The sequence below is a fragment of the Somniosus microcephalus genome, chromosome 6 (assembly GCF_052327205.1).
Source record: "Somniosus microcephalus isolate GS21.2 chromosome 6, FLI_Smic_1.0, whole genome shotgun sequence".
NCBI classification, from domain to species: Eukaryota; Metazoa; Chordata; class Chondrichthyes; order Squaliformes; family Somniosidae; genus Somniosus; species Somniosus microcephalus.
Genome location: NC_140992.1, coordinates 195,325,289 through 195,345,407, shown reverse-complemented (window position 1 = coordinate 195,345,407; position 20,119 = coordinate 195,325,289). Strand labels below are relative to the sequence as shown.

Below are 20,119 nucleotides of genomic sequence, written 5' to 3'. Positions count from 1 at the left end.
CCTGAGGGGAGGCTGGGGGAAGGCAAGAGTTACATCAAGAAAGTGCACAGCCAGGCCATCAAATAATCATTACACATGGCACAGTAAAGCCATCACAATGAGTGCTATAAAGAAAGACGTGCTTTCACAACCTCGGGTTGTTCCAAAGTGCTTTACAGCCAATGAAATACTTTTGAAGTGCAGTCACTTTTGTAATGTAGGAAATATGGCAGGCAATTTGCGCACAGTAAGCTCCCACAAACAGCAATGAAATAAATGACCAGATAACATGACATTTTTCGTGATGTTGGTTGAGGGATAAATATTGGCCAGGATACCAAGAGAACTCCCCTGCTCCTCTTCGAATAGTGCTGCGGATCATTTACATCCACATCAGAGACCAGGCAGGGCCTTGGTTTAACATTTGGCCCAACATGTCTCTCCTTGTGTTAATAATTTTAATTTTTTGATGCATGCTGTCAAATGTTCAATTATCAGCTTGCCTGTCATTCAATAAATATGCGAGGAAACCCTTCTATTCTTTCAAAGTAATATGTACCGTAGTAGCTAAATAGTGTGGGGGAAATGCATGTGTTACAGGGACTTTCACCCTGTCTGTGTAGACGGTGCATTGGTTTTGCAGAAAATGCCTTCCACACTGTGAATCCGTTTCGTGGTACGACCACTGAAAGTCGAGACTACAGGTTAAGTCAACTGTACCAATCCCTTGGCTGTCCTCACTTTCCCACTCCAATTCATTACTATTATTGGACCAATAGCTTTTGCTCCTGTTTGAGTCGCTGCCTTGTTTCTCTCCACCTATGCAACTTTCAGACGAAGCACTCCACCCACGACATATCGGACAGAAGTGGGGTGCTTCCAATCTACCGTCATCACCCCCCACCCTTGACCACTCCATCCTTTCAAACTACTACCTCATCTCCAACCTCCCTTTCCTTTCTAAAGTCCTTGAATGTGTTGTCTCCTCCCAAATCTGTGCCTATCTTTCTCACAACTCTGTTTGAATCTCTCCAATCAAATTTCTGCCCCTGCCACAGCACTGAAATTATCCTATCAAAGTCACAAATGTGACTGTGACCATAGTAAACTATCCATCCTTGTCCTTCTCGATCTGTCTGCAGCCTTTGACATGGTTGACCACTCCATCCTCCTCCAACGCCTCTCCACCATCATCCAGCTGGGTGGGACTGTCCTCGCCTCATTCCATTCTTATCTATCGAATTGTAGCCAGAGAATCACCTGCAACGGCTTCTCTTCCTGCTCCTGCACTGTTATTTCTGGAATCCCCCAAGGATCTATCCTTGGCCCCCTCCTATTTCTCATCTACATGCTGCCCCTCGGTGATATCATCCGGAAACACGTCAGATTCCACATGTACGCTGACGACGCCCAGCTCTACCTCACCATCACCCCTCTCTCAACCCCTCCACTGTCTGATTTGTCACACTGCTTGTCCAACATCCAGTACAGAAATGTCCTCCAATTAAATATTGGGAAGACTGAAGCCATTGGCCTAGAAATTGGGTTGAGGCGCCAAAGTGGCGCCAAGTTCGCCTGGGCGCTGATTTTTGCGCAGCATTCGGAGCATTAACGAACGTCAGAAATTCAGTTTCAGCGCCCCTAGAGGGAGACGGGGCGAGGCTCGAGGCGCTCCGCGTCCCTCTTAGGGCGCTGAAACTGAATATCGCAGCGCAATGTGCCGCAGCGCCACATGCTGCGGCACGGCACGCTGCGGTACTGCAGGCCTTCCTCCCATTGTTAAGGGGGAGGGGCCTGCAACAGCGCGATCCCCGATCGCAAGTGCCGGCAAAAGAGCCCGGCACCGAGGAGAAGTGCTGGGCTCTCGGGAAACAGCCGGCAATGCCGCGGGGGGGGGGGGGGAGGTCAGGAGGCCGGGGACGGAGGTGCTGGCAGGCGGCCGCCGAAAAAAGCGGCCGCCCCGCACCTCCACCTTAACTTGCGCCACTGCCGGCACAGCAAGGCCCCGTGAACCGGGCGCGGGTAGCGACGGCGTTCGCTACCAAATATCGCGATCAGGGCGCTAATGGGGCGCTGCGCACACCGATGACGTCATCGGTGGCGGCGCAGCGCAACAGGCTAACGCCACCTTTAGCGCCCCCGCTGAATATCGCGGGAGGCGCGGCCAGTGGCGCTACAGCCACTGACTGCCCTCTTTAGGCGCTAATAGGTGGCGCTACATACCCAATTTCTCCCCCATTGTCTTCAACTGCTGCCCTTGTCCTTCTGGGGGGTTAAAGGTCACAGATTTGAGGTTTCCTTTTGAAGAATGCTCCCGATTGTGAGCTGTGTTGGAAAGTTCGTGTCAGCAGGAGGTTAGGTGAAGACAGGATTGGGCTTTGCTCTGATGCATTCCACAGTCGGATAGGCTGCTGTCATGCATTGTCTCGACTCACGTGAAAAGAATGGCCACCTGGGCAGATCCAAAAGGGCCTGTGAACCACACACCCCTGTAAGACTCGCCACCTTCAGGAGACGAGGAGCGAAAATTAGCAAAAATAAAATCAATCAATGTGAGTTAGTTGTTAGCTTTTACCCGGTGGGACTGTTTCTCATTTGAAGTGAGGCTCATTCTGGTTTAGGAAGGCCTCCTATTTTCCTGTCTCTCATTTCTAAAATAAGCGCAACCCCAGGTGCTCAGACAGGTTTACAATCTGCCTCGCCTTTTAAACCAGAAATCTCATTTCCAGCATTTCCCTGATGTTGCCAGTTCTGCTAAATTTAGGACCACCTGCGTCAACTTAAACAGCACAGGACAGACGTAGAAATACTGCAGACAGGCCTAACCTAAAATAATGATAGCTCAGGCCTGCCACCAGCAGATTTAGTACTGGTCCACAGCTTGGCTATAAGCTGTAGCTGCTGTTCAGTTTCAGTCTCTGCAGCAGAGTTTATCCCAGGCTTTCCCAGCTAATGCCAAAATGGAGGCCATTCCCAAGGCTGCTCCTGTTTGCTCTGCCAGTAAAGCCTGAGCTCTGGCTCCGCATTGTGGTCATGATGAAGAACTCCAAGCTGGTCCAAACTAGAGATCGGCAATCTCTTGCACAGAACCACTTCTGTTCTAACCTGTCTGAGTATTGACTAAGCCTCCCCTCACCTGTCCACCTTCAGAAACCTTCCAGAGTTAGGAGTTCAGTACGTTTTGAACCCTGGAGAGCTGTGTATCAAATCACGATCACTCTTTTTCATTGTAACAACAACAACAACTTGTATTGATATAGCGCCTTTAAAGTAGTAAAATGTCCCATGGCGCTGCACAGGAGTATTTTAAGACAACAAATTTGACACTGATCCACATAAGGATAAATTAGGGCAGGTGGCCAAAAGCTTGGTCAAAGAGGTAGGTTTTAAGGAGCATCTTAAAGGAGGAAAGAGAGGTAGCGAGGCAGAGAGGTTTAGGCAGGGAATTCCAGAGCTTAGGGCCTAGGCAACAGAAGGCACGGCCACCAATGGTTGAGCGATTATAATCAGGGATCCTCAAGAGGGCAGAATTAGAGGAGTGCAGATATCTGGGGGAGGGGCGGTTGGTTGTGGGGCTGAAGGAGATTACAGAGATAGGGAAGGGCGAGGCCATGGAGGGATTTGAAAACAAGGATGAGAATTTTGAAATCGAGGCGCTGCTTAACCGGGAGCCAATGTAGGTCAGCGAGCACAGGGGTGATGGGTGAACGGGACTTGGTGTGAGTTAGGACACGGGCAGCCGAGGTTTGGATGACCTTAAGTTTACCTAGGGTGGAATGTGGGAGGCCAGCCAGGAGTGCGTTGGAATAGTCAAGTCTAGAGGTAGCAAAGACATGGATGAGGGTTTCAGCAGCGGATGAGCTGAGGCAAGGGCGGAGATGAGCGATGTTACAGAGGTGGAAGTAGGCGGTCTTAGTAATGCTGCGGATATGTGGTCGGAAGCTCATTTCATTAGAATAAGTAGCACTGGGTACTGCAGTCAATGGGCTTCACTGCAGAAAGTAATATACTTGTGTGGAGAGATGAGAGAAGCTGGGATTGTTCTCCTTAGAGCAGAGAAAGTTAAGGGGAGATTTAATAGAGGTATTCAAAATGATGAGGGGTTTTGATGGAGTAAGTAAGGAGAAACTGTTTCCACGAGCAGGAGGGTCGGTAACCAGAGGAGAGATGAGATGAGAATTTTTTTGCGCTGTGAGTTGTTGTGATCTGGAATGCACTGCTGAAAAGGGTGGTGGAAGCAGATTCAATCGTAACTTTCAAAAGGGAATTGGATACGGGCAGCAATAACCTCACAAAAAATGTAAATGAAGGTTTTAAAGGTCTTTATGAAAAAGTATTTGAGAAAAGCACTATTAATTTGGATTAACAGGTAACGAACACATGGTCCATATGATCTCCTGGACTAGTTTCAATCGCGTGAGAGAGTCTCCCTTGTTGGGTTTTTTCGCCTCTGGGTTGGGTGGGGAGAGTAGGAAGTGTCGCGTCTTGATGCTCCAGTCATGAGTGTGGGCAGGTTTGATGGACCGGCTGGTCTTTCCGTGCCTGTCATTTTTATATGTTCATAAGCAGCGTGGGTCATTTTTATGGTATAAACGGGCGATGTAATGATGTGTATTGTTACAATTCACAACACTGCACCATACAAATGAATAACCTTTACCGATTTGCTTTTCATGAAGACAGATTCCTCTTCACATTCTTCAGTTGAAAGGGTTCCTGGTCCCAATCTAACAACAGTTAAAAATGCCAGCATAAAATTAGTTTACCCACAGTTGCCCACACAGTTGATGAGCTCAACCAGATAGTGACTGAAGGGAAGAATATGACTCCCATCGTCTCTTCCTTTAACTCCTTCCTCTCATGACTGCTCTTGGGCTGTTGGTCCACAGGTGCCAGCAGTGATTGACCACCTCAGCCAAGTGGCCACTTTCTACACGAGAGCTGGTACACTGAGCGTCAGCAGGCTGTTCAGGCCATCACGGTGGAGCCCAGTCCTGTCCTTGTCAATGTCCAGACGCGTCACATGCTTCACTGGACAGGACCAACGATTGGCCTCCTGCTTTCCGCCCATCCCTAGCCCAGGGACGTTGACTTCAGTCACAGTGTCCCCATCACTACCCTATCTCAGCTAGCCCAGACCAGATATCAAACCTGTCTGTACTGCTCAGTTCCACACCAAGTAGTGTGTTAACTCAGTGAACCATCAAGATACCAATGGGACCACCTTTAATAACACATGTTTCTCCACCTGGGTTTGTCACTTACACGGCCTCCCTCCCTGGGAGAGAAGGGGTCTCTACAGGGCTAAGAAGTTTCCCTATTGGATTTATTAGTGACTATCTTATGTTTATGGCCTAGTTTTGGACTCCCCCATAAGTGGAAACATCTTCTCTACATCTACCCTATTGAACCCCTTCAGAATTTTAAAGAACTCTATCCGGTCACCGCTCAGTCTTTTGTTTTGTAGAGAAAAGAGCCCCAACCTGTAAAGTCTTTCCTGATAGCTACAACCTCTTAGGTCTGGTATCATCTTTGTAAATCAGTATCCTTTTTTGATGTGCCAAATAACTGCCTGAATCCATGAGGTTAAAGCTTAAAACTAAAGGCTTTTATTAAGTAAGAACATGGCATCAAGTTAATACAGGGCAACCATCATTCATCACCGACCCAGCCCTTGGTAGAACATTCCAGAAGAGGGGCGGGGCTAGGGAGGAGCATTAGTGGTTACACCAGTGGAACATTACAGACATTAACAAGTACAACAACAACAACAATACAAATGCCAGAACACAGAGTTATTTCATTACATTCACCCCCTGCTATAGATTCAGTCTGTCAGGAGGTCTGATAATCCTCTGGGAACGACGTAACTCTTGCTGAGGCTCCTCCCGGAGTACTAACTCATTCGAATTCCCAGAATCATCAGTATTTTCCACACTGAGGGTTTGTGTCTCTGAAGGTCCAATACCACGATTGAAAACTCTACTCTCAGAGTCGAACTCTTTTCGAGCTCCAGCAGGTGCAAGATCTTTAATAGAGACCGTATCCTCTCGCCCATCCGGATATTGAATATACGCATACTGGGGATTAGCATAGAGGAGTTGTACTTCCTCCACCAGTGGATCAGTCTTGTGGCCTCTCACATGTCTGCGCAACAACACAGGGCCCGTGGTCGTTAACCATGTGGGTAACATTACTCCATTAGTAGCTTTTCTCGGAAAACTAAACATCCTTTCATGAGGGGTGGCATTCGTCGCTGTACACAAAAGAGACCTTATGGAATGCAGCACATCTGGCACGACATCCTGCCAGCGAGAGGTCGGCAGGCCTCGCGACTTCAGAGACAGTACGATAGCCTTCCACACTGTCGCATTTTCTTTCTCGACCTGCCCATTACCACGAGGGTTATAGCTGGCAGTTCTACTCGTTGCAATCCCTTTCGATAGCAAAAACTGTCGCAATTCTTCGCTCATAAAGGAAGAACCCCTATCACTATGTATATAGTTAGGCATGCCAAACAAGGAAAACAGTTGGCAGAGGCATTTAATTACAACAACACTAGTCACATCCGGACAGGGGATAACAAAAGGGAACCGAGAGTACTCGTCCATAATATTAAGAAAATAGACATTACGGTCGCTCGATGGAAGGGGACCTTTAAAATCGAAACTCAAACGCTCAAATGGTCGAGTTGCTTTAATAAGATGAGCTGGCTCGGACGGCTTATAGAAGCGGGGTTTGCATTCAGCACAAACACGACAGGTTCTGGTCATTGTCCGGACCTCCTCAATAGAGTAGGATAGATTGTGGGACTTAATGAAGTGGTTCATTCTGGTAACCCCAGGGTGGCAGAGTGCGTCGTGGAGACTTTGAAGCTTATCTATACCTAGACTAGCACATACTCCTCGTGACAAAGCATCCGATGGCTCATTAAATACTCCAGTCCTGTACTGAATATCATAGTCATATGTTGACAGTTCTTTTCGCCACCTTAAAATCTTATCATTTTTGATCTTGCCTCTCTGCTTAGTGTTGAACATAAAGGCCACGGATCGCTGGTCAGTAATGAGCGTAAAACGTTGGCCAGAGAGATAATGTCTCCAATACCTGACTGCTTCGATAATCGCCTGTGCCTCCTTTTCCACTGAAGAATGTCGAACTTCTGGTCCTTGCAATGTACGAGAGAAGAAAGCTACTGGTCTACCAGCTTGGTTAAGAGTTGCTGCCAATGCAAAATCAGATGCATCACTTTCCACTTGAAAAGGGATCTTCTCATCCACGGCACATACCACTGCCTTCTCAATGCCCCGTTTGATATTAAGGAAAGCCTCCTGAGCTTCCGCCAATAGCGGAAAAGACATCGACTTAATAAGAGGGCGGACTTTATCTGAGTAGTTAGCCACCCACTGGGCATAGTACGAGAAGAATCCCAGACACCTTCTTAAAGCTTTTACAGTGTGAGGTAAAGGTAATTCCTTAAGTGGGCGTAATCTTTCAGGATCTGGCCCGATTACCCTATTCTCCACAACGCAACCAAGAATACACAAACGTGTAGTATTGAAGGTACACTTGTTTTCATTGTAGGTCAGGTTTAACCTCTTTGCAGTCTCTAGGAACTTCGCGAGATTTTGATCATGCTCCCGTTGGTCGCGCCCACAGATAGTAACATTATCCAGGTACGGGAATGTTGCTTCCAACGCGTATTCATCCACCATACGATCCATCTCCCGTTGGAAGACGGATACCCCATTCGTCACTCCAAAGGGCACCCTAAGGAATTGGTACAGGCGCCCATTAGCTTCGAAGGCCGTATAAGGTCGGTCTTCTATTTTAATGGGGAGTTGATGGTAGGCAAACTTTAAATCAATGGTGGAGAACACGCGGTACTGAGCTATCTGGTTCACCATCTCAGAAATACGAGGCAAAGGATAGGCATCTAATTGGGTATACAAGTTTATAGTCTGGCTATAATTGACCACAAGTCTTTTCTTTTCATTAGTTTTAACCACCACCACCTGGGCACGCCACGGGCTATTACTGTGTTCGATGATTCCCTCCCGTTGAAGCCTTTCCACTTCCTCTTTTATAAATGTTTTATCTTCTGAACTATACCGTCGACTCTTAGTCGCTATAGGTCTACAATTAGGAGCAAGGTTCGCGAACAAAGAAGGTGGACTTACTTTTAAAGTAGAAAGGCCGCAGACTGTGAGTGGAGGCTGAGATCCACCATACTTAAGGGTAACGCTCTCATGCTGACACTGGTAGTCCAAGCCTAATATTAAGTTCACACACAACTGAGGTAATATGAGGAGTTTAAAGTCCTTATACTCCGTATCCTTAACGGTCAATGTGACTTTACAATGTCCAGTTACCTGCGAAGTAAGGGACTTGGATGCCATCACAATTTCACTTCGAGTAGGATACACCTTCAATGAACAGGAGTTAACAAGGTTGGGGTGTATAAAACTTTCAGTACTGCCACAGTCTATCAAACACCCAGTAGGACGACCATTAATCTTGATGTCCATCATAGATTTCGACAAGGAACACGGTATGGGCTGGTCAATCGTAGCCGAGGCTAGAGTAAAACGATAGGCGGCAGCAGAGAAGACATCGGGTACAGGATTACCCTTACACACTTTACTAAAATGTCCCCGTTTCTTACATTTAAAACAGGTAGCCTCTCTGGCTGGGCATCTTTGCCTGGGGTGTTTAGATTGGCCACAAAAATAACACTTAGACCCATGGGGTACAGCCGCAACAATAGGATTAAGTGGAGGCTGCATTGGTGTTATGGATGCCTCCATACTCGGAATACACGAGGCTGAGAGAGACGCATGAGCTGATGCATACACTTCTAAATTCTTCTGGGCTACATCTAACGATCGAGCAGTAGCGGCGACCGTTTTTAAAACTAACGAGTCGTTCTCGAGGAGTCTCTGTCTAATATAATTAGATCGGAGGCCAGATATGAAAGAATCGCGGATGGCTTCTTCCTGATACACTATGGCAGAGACAGCCTTGTAGTTGCAATCCTTAGCCAAAGCCTTAAGGTCCTGCAGGAAATCATCCAGAGATTCCTCGGGTAATTGCCTGCGAGTAGACAAAAGATACCTGGTGTATACTTCGTTAACCGACTTAAGGTACTGGGCCTTAAGGGCTGTGGGGGCCTCTTCATATGTAGTAATATCTTCAATTATCGAGTAAGTTTGATGACTTACCAAGTTGGTTAGAAGACCCAACTTGTTAACCGTCGAATCGACCGATGCAATGAAGTGTTCAAAACATCGAAGCCAATGCGTAAATTTCTTCGACGCGTCTGCCGAATGGGGATCGATATCCAGACGTTCTGGTTTCAAAAATCGATTCATCTTCCAAAAGTTGTTACTTAATAAAATTGATGTGCCAAATAACTGCCTGAATCCATGAGGTTAAAGCTTAAAACTAATGGCTTTTATTAAGTAAGAACATGGCATCAAGTTAACACAGGGCAACCATCATTCATCACCGACCCAGCCCTTGGTAGAACATTCCAGAAGAGGGGCGGGGCTAGGGAGGAGCATTAGTGGTTACACTGGTGGAAATTTCCAGACATTAACAAGTACAACAACAACAACAACAATACAAATGCCAGAACACAGAGTTATTTCATCACATTTTTGTAATATGGAGACCAGAACTGAGCACAGTATGCGAAGTATGGTCTAACCAAGGTTCTGTTAAAGTCAACATTACCTTCCTACTTCTATACCGCAGCCCTTCCAACCCTTGATCAGCTACACCAAAGATGTATTTTATTTTCTTCTGATTAAAGTTCATGAAACAATTTTTTTCCAAGTGAAAGGTTCCTTTAGGTGAGATTTTTAAAAAAAATCCTCAGTGAGGGATAAGTTTTGAAATATTTCCCGAGCTACTCTGATTTATGAGCTTGTTGGGCCGAATGACCTTTTCCTGCTCCTCAAAATCTTCTATTCTTAACAAATATAAGACTAAGAGGAGATTGAGGGCTTTAAAATGATGAAGGGGTTTGATAGGGTGGGTGTGGAGAAACTGTTTCCATTTGTGGGTGAGTCCAGAACAAGGGGACATAAACTTAGGAGGAGATTCTTTACGCAGATTGATGAGAATGTGAAACTCGCTCTCACGTGGAATGTTAGAAGCAGAGAACATTAACACATTTAAGGGGAGGAGGGATATGGGGGCATGGTGAGGAAAGCTAATTGGAGTGGAAGGAGGCTTGTGTGAAGTGTAAACACCACCATAGACCAGTTGGGTCGAATGGCCCGTTTCTGTGCCTTAGATTCTGTGTAACTCTATGTAGGACAGATAGGTACAAGAATGTAGAGAAACACTGAAAGATCTGGATTGGGGTGGTGAGGGATCATAAATTGGGTAATGATGTAGTTTGTAACCTCACTCACCCATGACTAGTTGGTGAGTGAAAGTCCGTAACCCAGTTTTGTTCAGTATGACATCTGCAACATCTACCTCAACTGAGGTGGCACAGTCTTAGTAGGTCACTGACAAACAATGTACAGTTTTTAATCCCCCAAAGTTGTTCCACTAATCAACTTGAAAACTAAATGAACAAAGGTTCACTGAGTAAAGCATGGCCTGTGGTAGTTATTAAGCCTTACAGACCTGCAGGTCCTAGAGTTGATCCCCGGGTTAGCTGTCGTCTGCTGGAGCCCTACAATTGGCCTTGACGTCACATGTGTTAGGGATTGAAAATCAGCCAGGATTCCCACTTTTGATCATTATCCAGTGTCACTCCCACCATCCGGGCTGGAAAGTGAGTGTGTGTGTTCGCCCACCAATTCTCACTGTCGAGGATCACTTTAGAAAGGTACTGGAGGGCTGCCATCACTCGTAGAGCCATGGCCCTGCAACAGTCCATAACTTCTTGATTGGTATGTTGCTGCCCCTCAGACGTGATTGGCTCGTTGCTGACCCTTGCCATGACATGATTGGCTCGTTGCTGCCCCTTGCCATGACGTGATTGGTTCATTGCTGTCCCTTGCCATGACGTGATTGGCTCGTTGCTGTCTCTTGTACTGACACGTTTTCTAATTCCTGCAGGCTGATGCTAAAATGGTGTGTGACGTAGTGACTCGGATGGAGGATACAGAGCCATTCTCCCCAGAGCTGCTGGGCGCCATGATGCGACTTTGGGCAGATTCTGGGATGGTGGAATGCTTCAGCCGTTCCCGTGAATACCAGCTTAACGACTCTGCACAATAGTGAGTACACAACTGAATGGATTGTACATGGAGGAGGGTTCATCTTTGAGCAGGGGGTTGGAAGGAACACTGTGCCAAGTGGCATCAAACCCGGAGAGTGAGGATATTTTAGTGACCACACTGGTGCGGGAACATCTTCAGGTCATAACTCAGGGACCATGTAAAAGTCTGAAAGCATCACGAGAACGCAGTGACACATGGCCCAGATGGACTGCACACTCGAGTATTTGGGGCAAATGGCTAATAAAATCTGCCAGGTGCTGACAAGTATTTCAAAGACTCATTGGAAACAGGAATAGTGCCTGAGGATTGGAGAATGGCAAATGTAACATGGGGTTTATAAAAAGTGACAGAAAGTACCTGGGATCTACAATCCAGTAGACCCAATATATGTAATAGGTCAAACAGACTTGAAGGTGTGAATAATGAAACACTTGGAGAAACAGGAACTTAGGGGTCAGCATGGATTTATGGGATGGAGGTCAAGTGTGACAAGTTGAACTTTGAGGAGATGATGCGCCAAGTGGATAAGGGGAGTCAGCAGATGTTACTGCCTCAGGGGTTCCGCTGTTCTCCCACCATAGCACCAGCAGTAGACTGGCAGAACCGCCAGGGAAACCGTGGAGACCTGGTTACATTGGGTCTCCGCCATTTCCGTGAGTTTCCGCATTGACTTTTAAAGGGGCGGAACTTCCACCCACCCCTTTACCAGGCAAATGACGAGCTGGGGGCAGGACCAAGAGCAGGGGCTTGACCTAGTCGTGACCCCAGTGAGGCATACCGGCCCACAAGGGTGCATGAAGGCCCCACCGGTGGGGTGTAGGAAAGGCAAGGTGTCTGGACCCTGCAGAATTGTAAATGGTTAAAGATAAATGTCCTCAATCAGCCACCTTTCTCAGACCTATGTTGGACTCGGTTGCGGGGGGGGGGGCAGGAATCAGATTTTCTGGCGGCATGGGGCATTGCGCCCATCTGCCTCATTGAAATGGGGGCGCCCTCCCACCGATGGCGGGCTCGGTGTTGGCGGGAACCATTGGGCACGGCACTCGTGGTTTAACAATCAGGATCTCGGCCTGCAGAATTTCGGGGCCTGTGTATTTAGTTTTTAGCAAAGCCCTTGGCACATAGTAGATTGGTCCACAAGATCGGAAAGCATGGAATGTGAGGGGAGGGGAGGGGAAGCTTCTGGGGTTTGATTCAGAAATTGATTCAATTAGAGGAAGCAAAGGGTGGTTGTACGTGAAGCTGAATCAGAATCGAAGATGGTGATTGGAATCTCTGCTCGGGGCCACTTTTGTTTGCACAGGACATAAATTATTTTAAAGTCATTGAAGTTTGATGATAGAACATAGGGAGGTTCAAATAGCAGGAACACGCAGACCAAATGCAGGGTATTCCAGACAGAGTGAGAAAGGAGGCTGAGAGATTCTAAAGGGTACAAATAAACTAAACCCCAATAACCTGATTCAATGACAAACTCTGAAACCAGGGCTAATAGACAAGTGCTCAGAAGAGGGAATAAACGGTTTAGATTTAACTACTTTGCAAAGGGTGGTGAATGCGTGACACTGACTGCCCAAGGAGTGCGAGCAACTGCCAGAAGGAGCTAGCTAACCTCTGGTGAAAGTAGTGATTGATGGGTGGAAGAAATACAGTGGGGCATTTTTAGAACTTTGAAACTGTCCGTATGAACCACATGGTCCTTTCTGGTCTTGTACCTTCCCGAGTTCCTAGGACCACTTGGTATCGAGGTGTTACAGAGCTGGCGGGTTCCAAAATTGAACCTGTCAGATTCTGGGGCCTTGTAACCACCCTCGCGCTCTCAGTGTTGTTCTTAACAGTTCACTTACTTTTAGTGGTGAAATTCACAGCCGTTTTGTATTTGCTGTAGAAAACACAAACCTACGGCACACAAAGCTCCATATCAAAGTGTATGGTTTGCAAACTCAATGGGTGTATATCTCTACTTTGTGCGACAGTGTAAATCAAAGAATGAGAATCAGGTGATAGCGAGTCTGCAGCCCATTTTACATCCCTCCCCATTGACTTCAATAGAAATAAAAATGGGGAGAGACGTAAAATGGGCAGCCAACTCTACCACCCGTTCTACACTATCGCACAAAGTCGAGATGTACCTGTTTGGGATTTGACTCATCTCCCTCTTGCAGTTTCCAGGTTTTGCCACTAGATGCTGCTGGCAAGTTGGACTGGTGCCATGGGGGCCTCTGGTGGCAGAAGTTATGTACTGCAACACTAGCGTCCACCACGTATTTTTCACTCACCCACCAGACTTCAAACTCCAAAGGATTTAGCAATTGCACATGGCAAGTTTAAGGATAAATGGGTGCTTACATATACTTTAAAAATCTGTTTCTGAAGTAATCGCATTGCAGGGGCTCCTGTCTGAGTGAAATAGTGGAACAGATGTGCTTGGCGTGACGTCAACTAACAGGATCCCTTGCAACACATCATTGATTAGAATTGGCATTGAGTGCACGCAGTCTGTTTGCAGGTTCTTTTCCCTTTCATCATATATAATTATACAGTCAGTGCTGCATGTTTGCTCTATTTCATTCTTTCATGTGGCTGGAATACACTTTCCTTTTAGGTTGGGCCCCATTGTGAGATGAGGCTGAGTTAAATCCCATGGAAATAGTAACTTCAAACCCTTAGGCAGTGGTCCCTGTCTCTGGGCCACCTGTGAGATGTTATAAATCCCTCCACTGGAGACCCTGACCCTAACTGACTAACCATGGCTTCACGGTAAAATATGTACAGTCTAGGGGCCTTGAAGGTCCTCGCTGGTTATGCTGCTGAAGTGACACTGGTTGTATATTATACGACCGCTCAATATGAGCAGGTATATTGTAATGGAAGGCGACGGACGTTATACAACCTATTCCCTGTTATATGCTCCCCACCAGCGCTAGGTGCAAGAGACCCCTGTGAATCTCTGGCCTCCAGCATTACTAAGGGTCATGTGGGGTTGGTGGGGTGGGAGGGGTTAAAGTTTAAAGTGTTGTTTGCAGAAAGCAGTGGATCACCAGGCTGATTGCACTATACAAAATGCCAGTTTCGAAACTATCCAAGGCCCTATAATTCCATAGGGATTTTCTTGATCTCCCGCTGTAACTTTAGGAGGTCGGCGGAACCCCCAGAGAGATGGTTCGAATGGCCAAAGTTACGGCATGAAAGTGAGTGAAACGCCCACCGGTCTCGGGGCCTCGAGTTTCTCTTTTTTTAAATCGCTGGCCGACACCACATCAGCCCCCAGATCCGACCCTCCCACGGTCCCGACCCCCTCCTGACTGAGCACCATGAATGGTCCAGCGCCCACCCTCCTTATGCCAATGACGACCACCCCAGAAATAGACTGGGGTCGAGGCGTAAACGAATGGCGAGTGTAGGTCCTGCCCCACCGGAAGATCTGATTGTAGCCGGGAGGAAAATCCATTAATTATTGTACCAGGGAGATACCAGTTCTGGAAAATAAACCATGAAGTATCACTGGCCATGTAACACACTAATGTCCTGTCCTCTTCCCTACCCAATCCAGTCCATTGTCACCATTAATGCTTCTCATCATTCTTTATGTGATACACTTGTTGCACAACAGCAGTCCATTATTATTTGAAAAAAAATACTGTGGTCAGTCTATGAAGGCAAATGCCCAAGCCAAAACCACCACTTCACACACCACCCATATTGTATCAGTCATCATCTCTCACTGGTGCCCAGGACACATTCTAACTGGAGAAAGTGATGTGAAGGGAAATTTTTGCAGTTTTTCCAGATGGGACGAAAATTGAAGGTTGAAGTACCTCTATCAAATGTCACAAAAATTGAAATAGTTTATCAAGCCTGCTCGTGCAGGGCTTTTCCAGCCTGTGTACATGGGGCTATTCCAGCCCGTGTACATGGAGCTTATGTGGCGCACGTGTACATAGTTACTCCAATCCATGTATATGGTTTTCTGGATGACTTGAGTGAGCCTGACTGACATGCCCATTCAGTCTCTATCATGGAGGCCTCAGTGAATCCCAGGACTTGGAGAAGGTCTGTTGTGCTCGACTTGCTTTCTGAATTTTCCAGTTTAATGTTCTTTCGAGGATGAAATTTCCACAATTTCCCCCGCATGTTTTTTTAAATGATTCCTTCTCGGCATATGGGTGTCGCTGGCAAGGCTAGCATTTATTAGCATCCCCAGTTGCCCTTGAGAAGTTGGTGGTGAGCCTTCTTGGACTTTGGCCCAGTGACGATGAAGGACCGGCAAATGTTGGGCAAATTTTGATCAAGCAGCCTGAATATTCTGGCTGTACTCCAAGATTCACTCATTTATTATGGATTGTAAATTGTATTTTTCAGCCAGAATACAGGTTACATTCCATCTCTCTCTCTCTCTCTCTCTCTCACATGGCACTGGGCTCGATAGCAGTGAGGTGCCTCCCCTTACTCTGTCTCTCTTTTACCTGTTTTCTTTAATTTTTTTTTTCAAAAAGGACAGTGTACTCATCAAAATGATTTGGCAACTATTTGTGTTTGGGGATCCAAGAGCCGATCGAGCCGTGTCTAACTCTGGCCATGCACAAGCGACAGGATGTCTTTCACCGTAATTAATGTCATCGCATAGTGTGTGTGCTTGGAAGCAATGGCACTCTAATACAGAGCTGGATATTCTCTCCAATTTACAGTATGAGAGATCAAGGGAGGGATTAGCCATGTAAACCTCCTAAAGTGGCAGCTGCATCACTGTAACCAGCACATGACTATCTGAATCTATCCTTGACTTGCACTCCCCGTGAATATGTATTTGTGCATTAGCTGGCATAACAACATAGCCACAACTGTAACACAGACCAGTATCTCTCAAGTTTACTCTGTCGTGTTGCTGAGAGTACAGAAAGGCTTGGGAGAATTGCACTAGGAAAGAAAGACTTGCATTTATATAGCGCCTTTAGCAACCTCCTGACGTCTCAAAGTACTTTACAGCCAATTAAGTACTGTTGAAGTGTAGTCACTGTTGTAATGTAAAAAAAATGGCAGACAATTTGCACACAGCAAGATCCCAGAGACAGCAACGTGATAATGACCAGATAATCTGTTTTAGTGATGTTGTTTGAGGGATAGATATTGGCCAGGACACCGTGCAGAACTCCCTTGCTCTTCTTTGAATAGCACCGTAGGATCTTTTATGTCAACCGGAGAGCAGAGAGAGCCTCGGTTTAGCGTCTCCTTCAAAAGACAGCACCTCCAACTGTGCAGCACTCTCTCAGTACTGCACTGAAGTGCTAGCCCAGATCGTGAACCCACAACCTTCTGACTCAGAGGCAAGAGTGCTACCATTGTGTCAAGGCTGACACTAGGGCACTAACTGACAAGTCAAGTCCTGAGCCAAGTGGATGATATTGGGTGTCTTTCTATCTGTGCACCCTAAGGTTCACGTGGCAAGCGATGGGTCTGCAATTGATGGTTTCTGCTGTATCTTAACTTCTGCAGACAAGGGACAGATTTCCAAATGGTGGTACTATCTGGTAGCAAGTTCTATAGGCAGCATGACTTTCCCATGAAATGCAAGCAACTCTTGTGCTAGTGCTGCAGTCACCGTTTTGTAAAGGTCTGTCAAATGATGCTAGGGACACTGCTGATGAGGCTGATGTCACAGGGAGTGGGGTCATACAAGGTCAAACATTGTACTGATTTTGAATAGAACTAGGAAAATTATGGTGGTAAAAGAGTTCCATCAGAGAATGTTGAACTTGACACGCTGAATCAGTAGAATAGAGGAAGCTGTGATCAAACTGTACAGTACTCTGGTTAGACCGCACCTTGAGTACTGTGGCCAGTTTTGGTCAGGTGAGACACAAGAGAAACTTTCAAGCCCTGGAGGCAGTGCAGAGAGGAGCAATGAGGCTGATATCAGAGGTCTGAGTTAAGAGGGAACCCTGGAGAAACTTGGGTTCTCTGGCTGGGAAAGAGGCTCCTGAGAGATGATCTTATATAGAGTTATATAAGACAGGTGATCTCAGAGATACACAAGGCCTGTGATCTCAGAGCTATACAAGTCAGTTAAGAGTATAGAAAAGGTAAATGTGGAATAAATTAAATTGCAAGAGATGGACAAGAAGGCACTGGTTCAGATAAAAGTCAAATTTAGAGCTGATATAATGAACTTCTACACACTTGGGATCAGTTCAGAAGCAATTGGAGGCTGAAATGGGGGTAATTTAGGGGCATTCTGGATGGAGGAAGATGGGTCAAATAGCCTCCTGATCTATAGTTACCTTGTGAGCTTGTGCCTCTATTCTCCAAACTTCCACTCAGCAATGGCAGGTCAAACAGAAACCACTGTGGCACTCCACAATGACCAGGGATGCAGTACTGTAGTATCAGAATATGCTTGGTTAACTGAAAGATTCACAGATGGACACTGTACAGTAGAAAGCATTGTGCTTTCTTAGCAATTTGGAGATTGATTTTTCAGCATTGAATTCCAGCATTTTGGAATAACTAAGAACCTAGAGTTTGTAATTCTCTTCTTTGGGGGGAAAAGAACAACGATTTTTTTTTTAAACAGCAACTACTTGCATTTATATAGCGCCTTTAACGTAGGAAAACTTCCACGGCGCTTCACAGGAGCGTTATCAAACAAAATTTGACACCGAGCTTAAGAAGGAGATATTAGGACAGTTGACCAAAAGAGTGGTCAAAGAGGTAGGTCTTGAGAAAGATTTTAAAGGAGGAGAGAGAGGTGGAGAGACGGAGAGGTTTAGGAAGGGAATTCCAGAGCTTGACGGTTGAAGACACGGCCATCAATGTTGGGCAAAGGGAGTGGGCGTTGCACAATAAAACATGACAATGGCTATATTTGTACTTAGCTCTTTGTTGAGGCAGCCTTCTGTTGACTCCCTAACACAAACAAAAGGCAATTAAACATGAACATAGTCCCCATTTTGAAATGATATGAAAGAAAGGCGCAACACAGATCCAAGCGGTGGCTCATGGGAGTGTACTGAGCCACAAGAGGAATGTCGTGGCACAGCATGAGGTTTACATAGAAACTCTGTGTAAACAACAAGTATACAATGTAAAAACAATCTCCAAGGAGCAAAAGGTGAATTGGAATTGCAATGTAATAGTCACGTTGAAGCAACGGGTGAGCTTTGTGTTGTTTCTGTATTCATAAACATTTGATAATTACAAGAAGGACTTAAGGTTCTGTCAGCTGATGTTTGTCACTCTGGCTGCAGAAACCAAACGCAACATTAATTAAATTAATGACATTGCAGCTGATGTCACAGCTTTGTTTAATTGGTCAATTTGTCATGCGTTTGTTAGGCCGGCATAAATAATTAGAGTTGAGTAATTGAGTAGTTTATTACCTATCGATTATTAAAAATTATGTTCAAATGCCAGCCATGTATGATATACACATTTGTCACTTCATGGCTAAGTGATAGAGGCTGTCCTTTTAAATTCCAATCTCCAGTGACAATCCTACTGGCCCGAACCTCTGAGGCCCCAAATCATTAGGCCACCTGCACCATTTAGGTTACAGGCGCATTTGCAACTGGCCCTCTGCATAATCGCAGCTCACTTGATTTTAGGGTTGCCAACCCTGGTTGGACGTATCCCCAGAGGTTTCATCAAATGACTCACCGCTCCCACCATTGGTCGCTCAGCACATCCAACCTCGTGGCGCACTGCTGTCCTGCACCAATTGGAAAGCAAACAGACTCCGCGTTGGCCGACTGGATAATTCCTGACTCTCAATCAAGCAACGTTTCTCCCATCTCCAGTATTTTTATAACTAATGAACAAAATTGTTCAAAGCAAATGAAAAGAACGCATAATTATCTTTAAATGCCCCTGTGATTGTTCTCCCGGGCTGCTCCCAGCAGTGTCCAGGAGATTAATCTTTAATTCCTGGAGACTTCAGAAGACTCCTGGAGCGTTGGCGACCCTACTTGATTTCCAGTCACATTCCAACTCGCTCAACTCAGCTGGCATCCATATCCTTGAATTCTGTTGAACTGTGGCGCTTTAAGTCATGAGCAACTCCAATTCACCTATTGGCCCACTGACGGATTGTATGGAGTTCAGGAACAGACCAGGAAAGTGATGAAAAATCAAGATTTCTAGCTGAATTTGGCTAGTTTACCATCTTGATTTTTGGAGTTCGGTTGAACTTGAGCACTAGGATTACACAGGAAATCAGACAACGGTTTATTAAAAGTTCAGCAACACCAAAAAAAACTCTCCGCTGCAGCGTTGCTACAAAAAGGGTTTAAATGAAACTGTGAGAACCACTCCCTCGGGCTGAACAGTTCGGACTGTACTGAATACAACGAGGTTGAGCCTTTCTTTTCAACCCTGGCTGCTCCCTGATTGTTTGATGGATGCAGCCTTGGGCAATTGTCTTGCACGCTCTGCTCAGTGCCTGTTAGAAGGCCCGCACTCTAAATCTGTTCCGCATCATTTTAAAACAAATAATGTACAATGGTGGCTAAGTGCAGCAGCGAAGTACAGTATGTAATAAATAGCGACAAGTACGCAGAGGTAATGAAAGAACGATCTGAAATGCACAGAGAGCTCGGATCGGATTTTGTTTCAGCAAAATGCTGTTTGTAAACCCGGCTGAAGCAATTCACAAATGAAGCAGGCTGCAGAAGTTAGGGGAGCTAGAGCGGGAGGGAGAGAGCAGTAGATAGGAAGGAGGAGATGTAAAGACGGGAGGAAAAGGGGAAAAGTAGCTAAGTCCCTGAAAGACAGCAGTGCTGTTATTTTGATTGTTATACCCTGCCCTTCCTGTTATGAGGTTAAGATATTCCTCAGGCTGCTGCATTCCCCCTCCCCTCAAAACAACACACACTAGACCAGCTCATTGCACTTCCATCCTCTCG

The 20,119-nt window shown here is 46.1% G+C and overlaps 1 protein-coding gene across 4 annotated transcripts in view; it reads left to right on the top strand.

Moving 5' to 3' along the window:
• The window catches only part of LOC147116308 (guanine nucleotide-binding protein G(o) subunit alpha), a 381,614-nt gene that overhangs the window by 292,965 nt on the left and 68,530 nt on the right, over positions 1–20,119 (top strand). For all 4 annotated transcript variants that reach the window (XM_085991159.1, XM_085991161.1, XM_085991160.1 and 1 more), the window contains one exon: positions 11,059–11,219. In XM_085991159.1, coding sequence (XP_085847285.1) covers positions 11,059–11,219 — 161 coding nt within the window. The remainder of the gene's footprint in view (positions 1–11,058; positions 11,220–20,119) is intronic.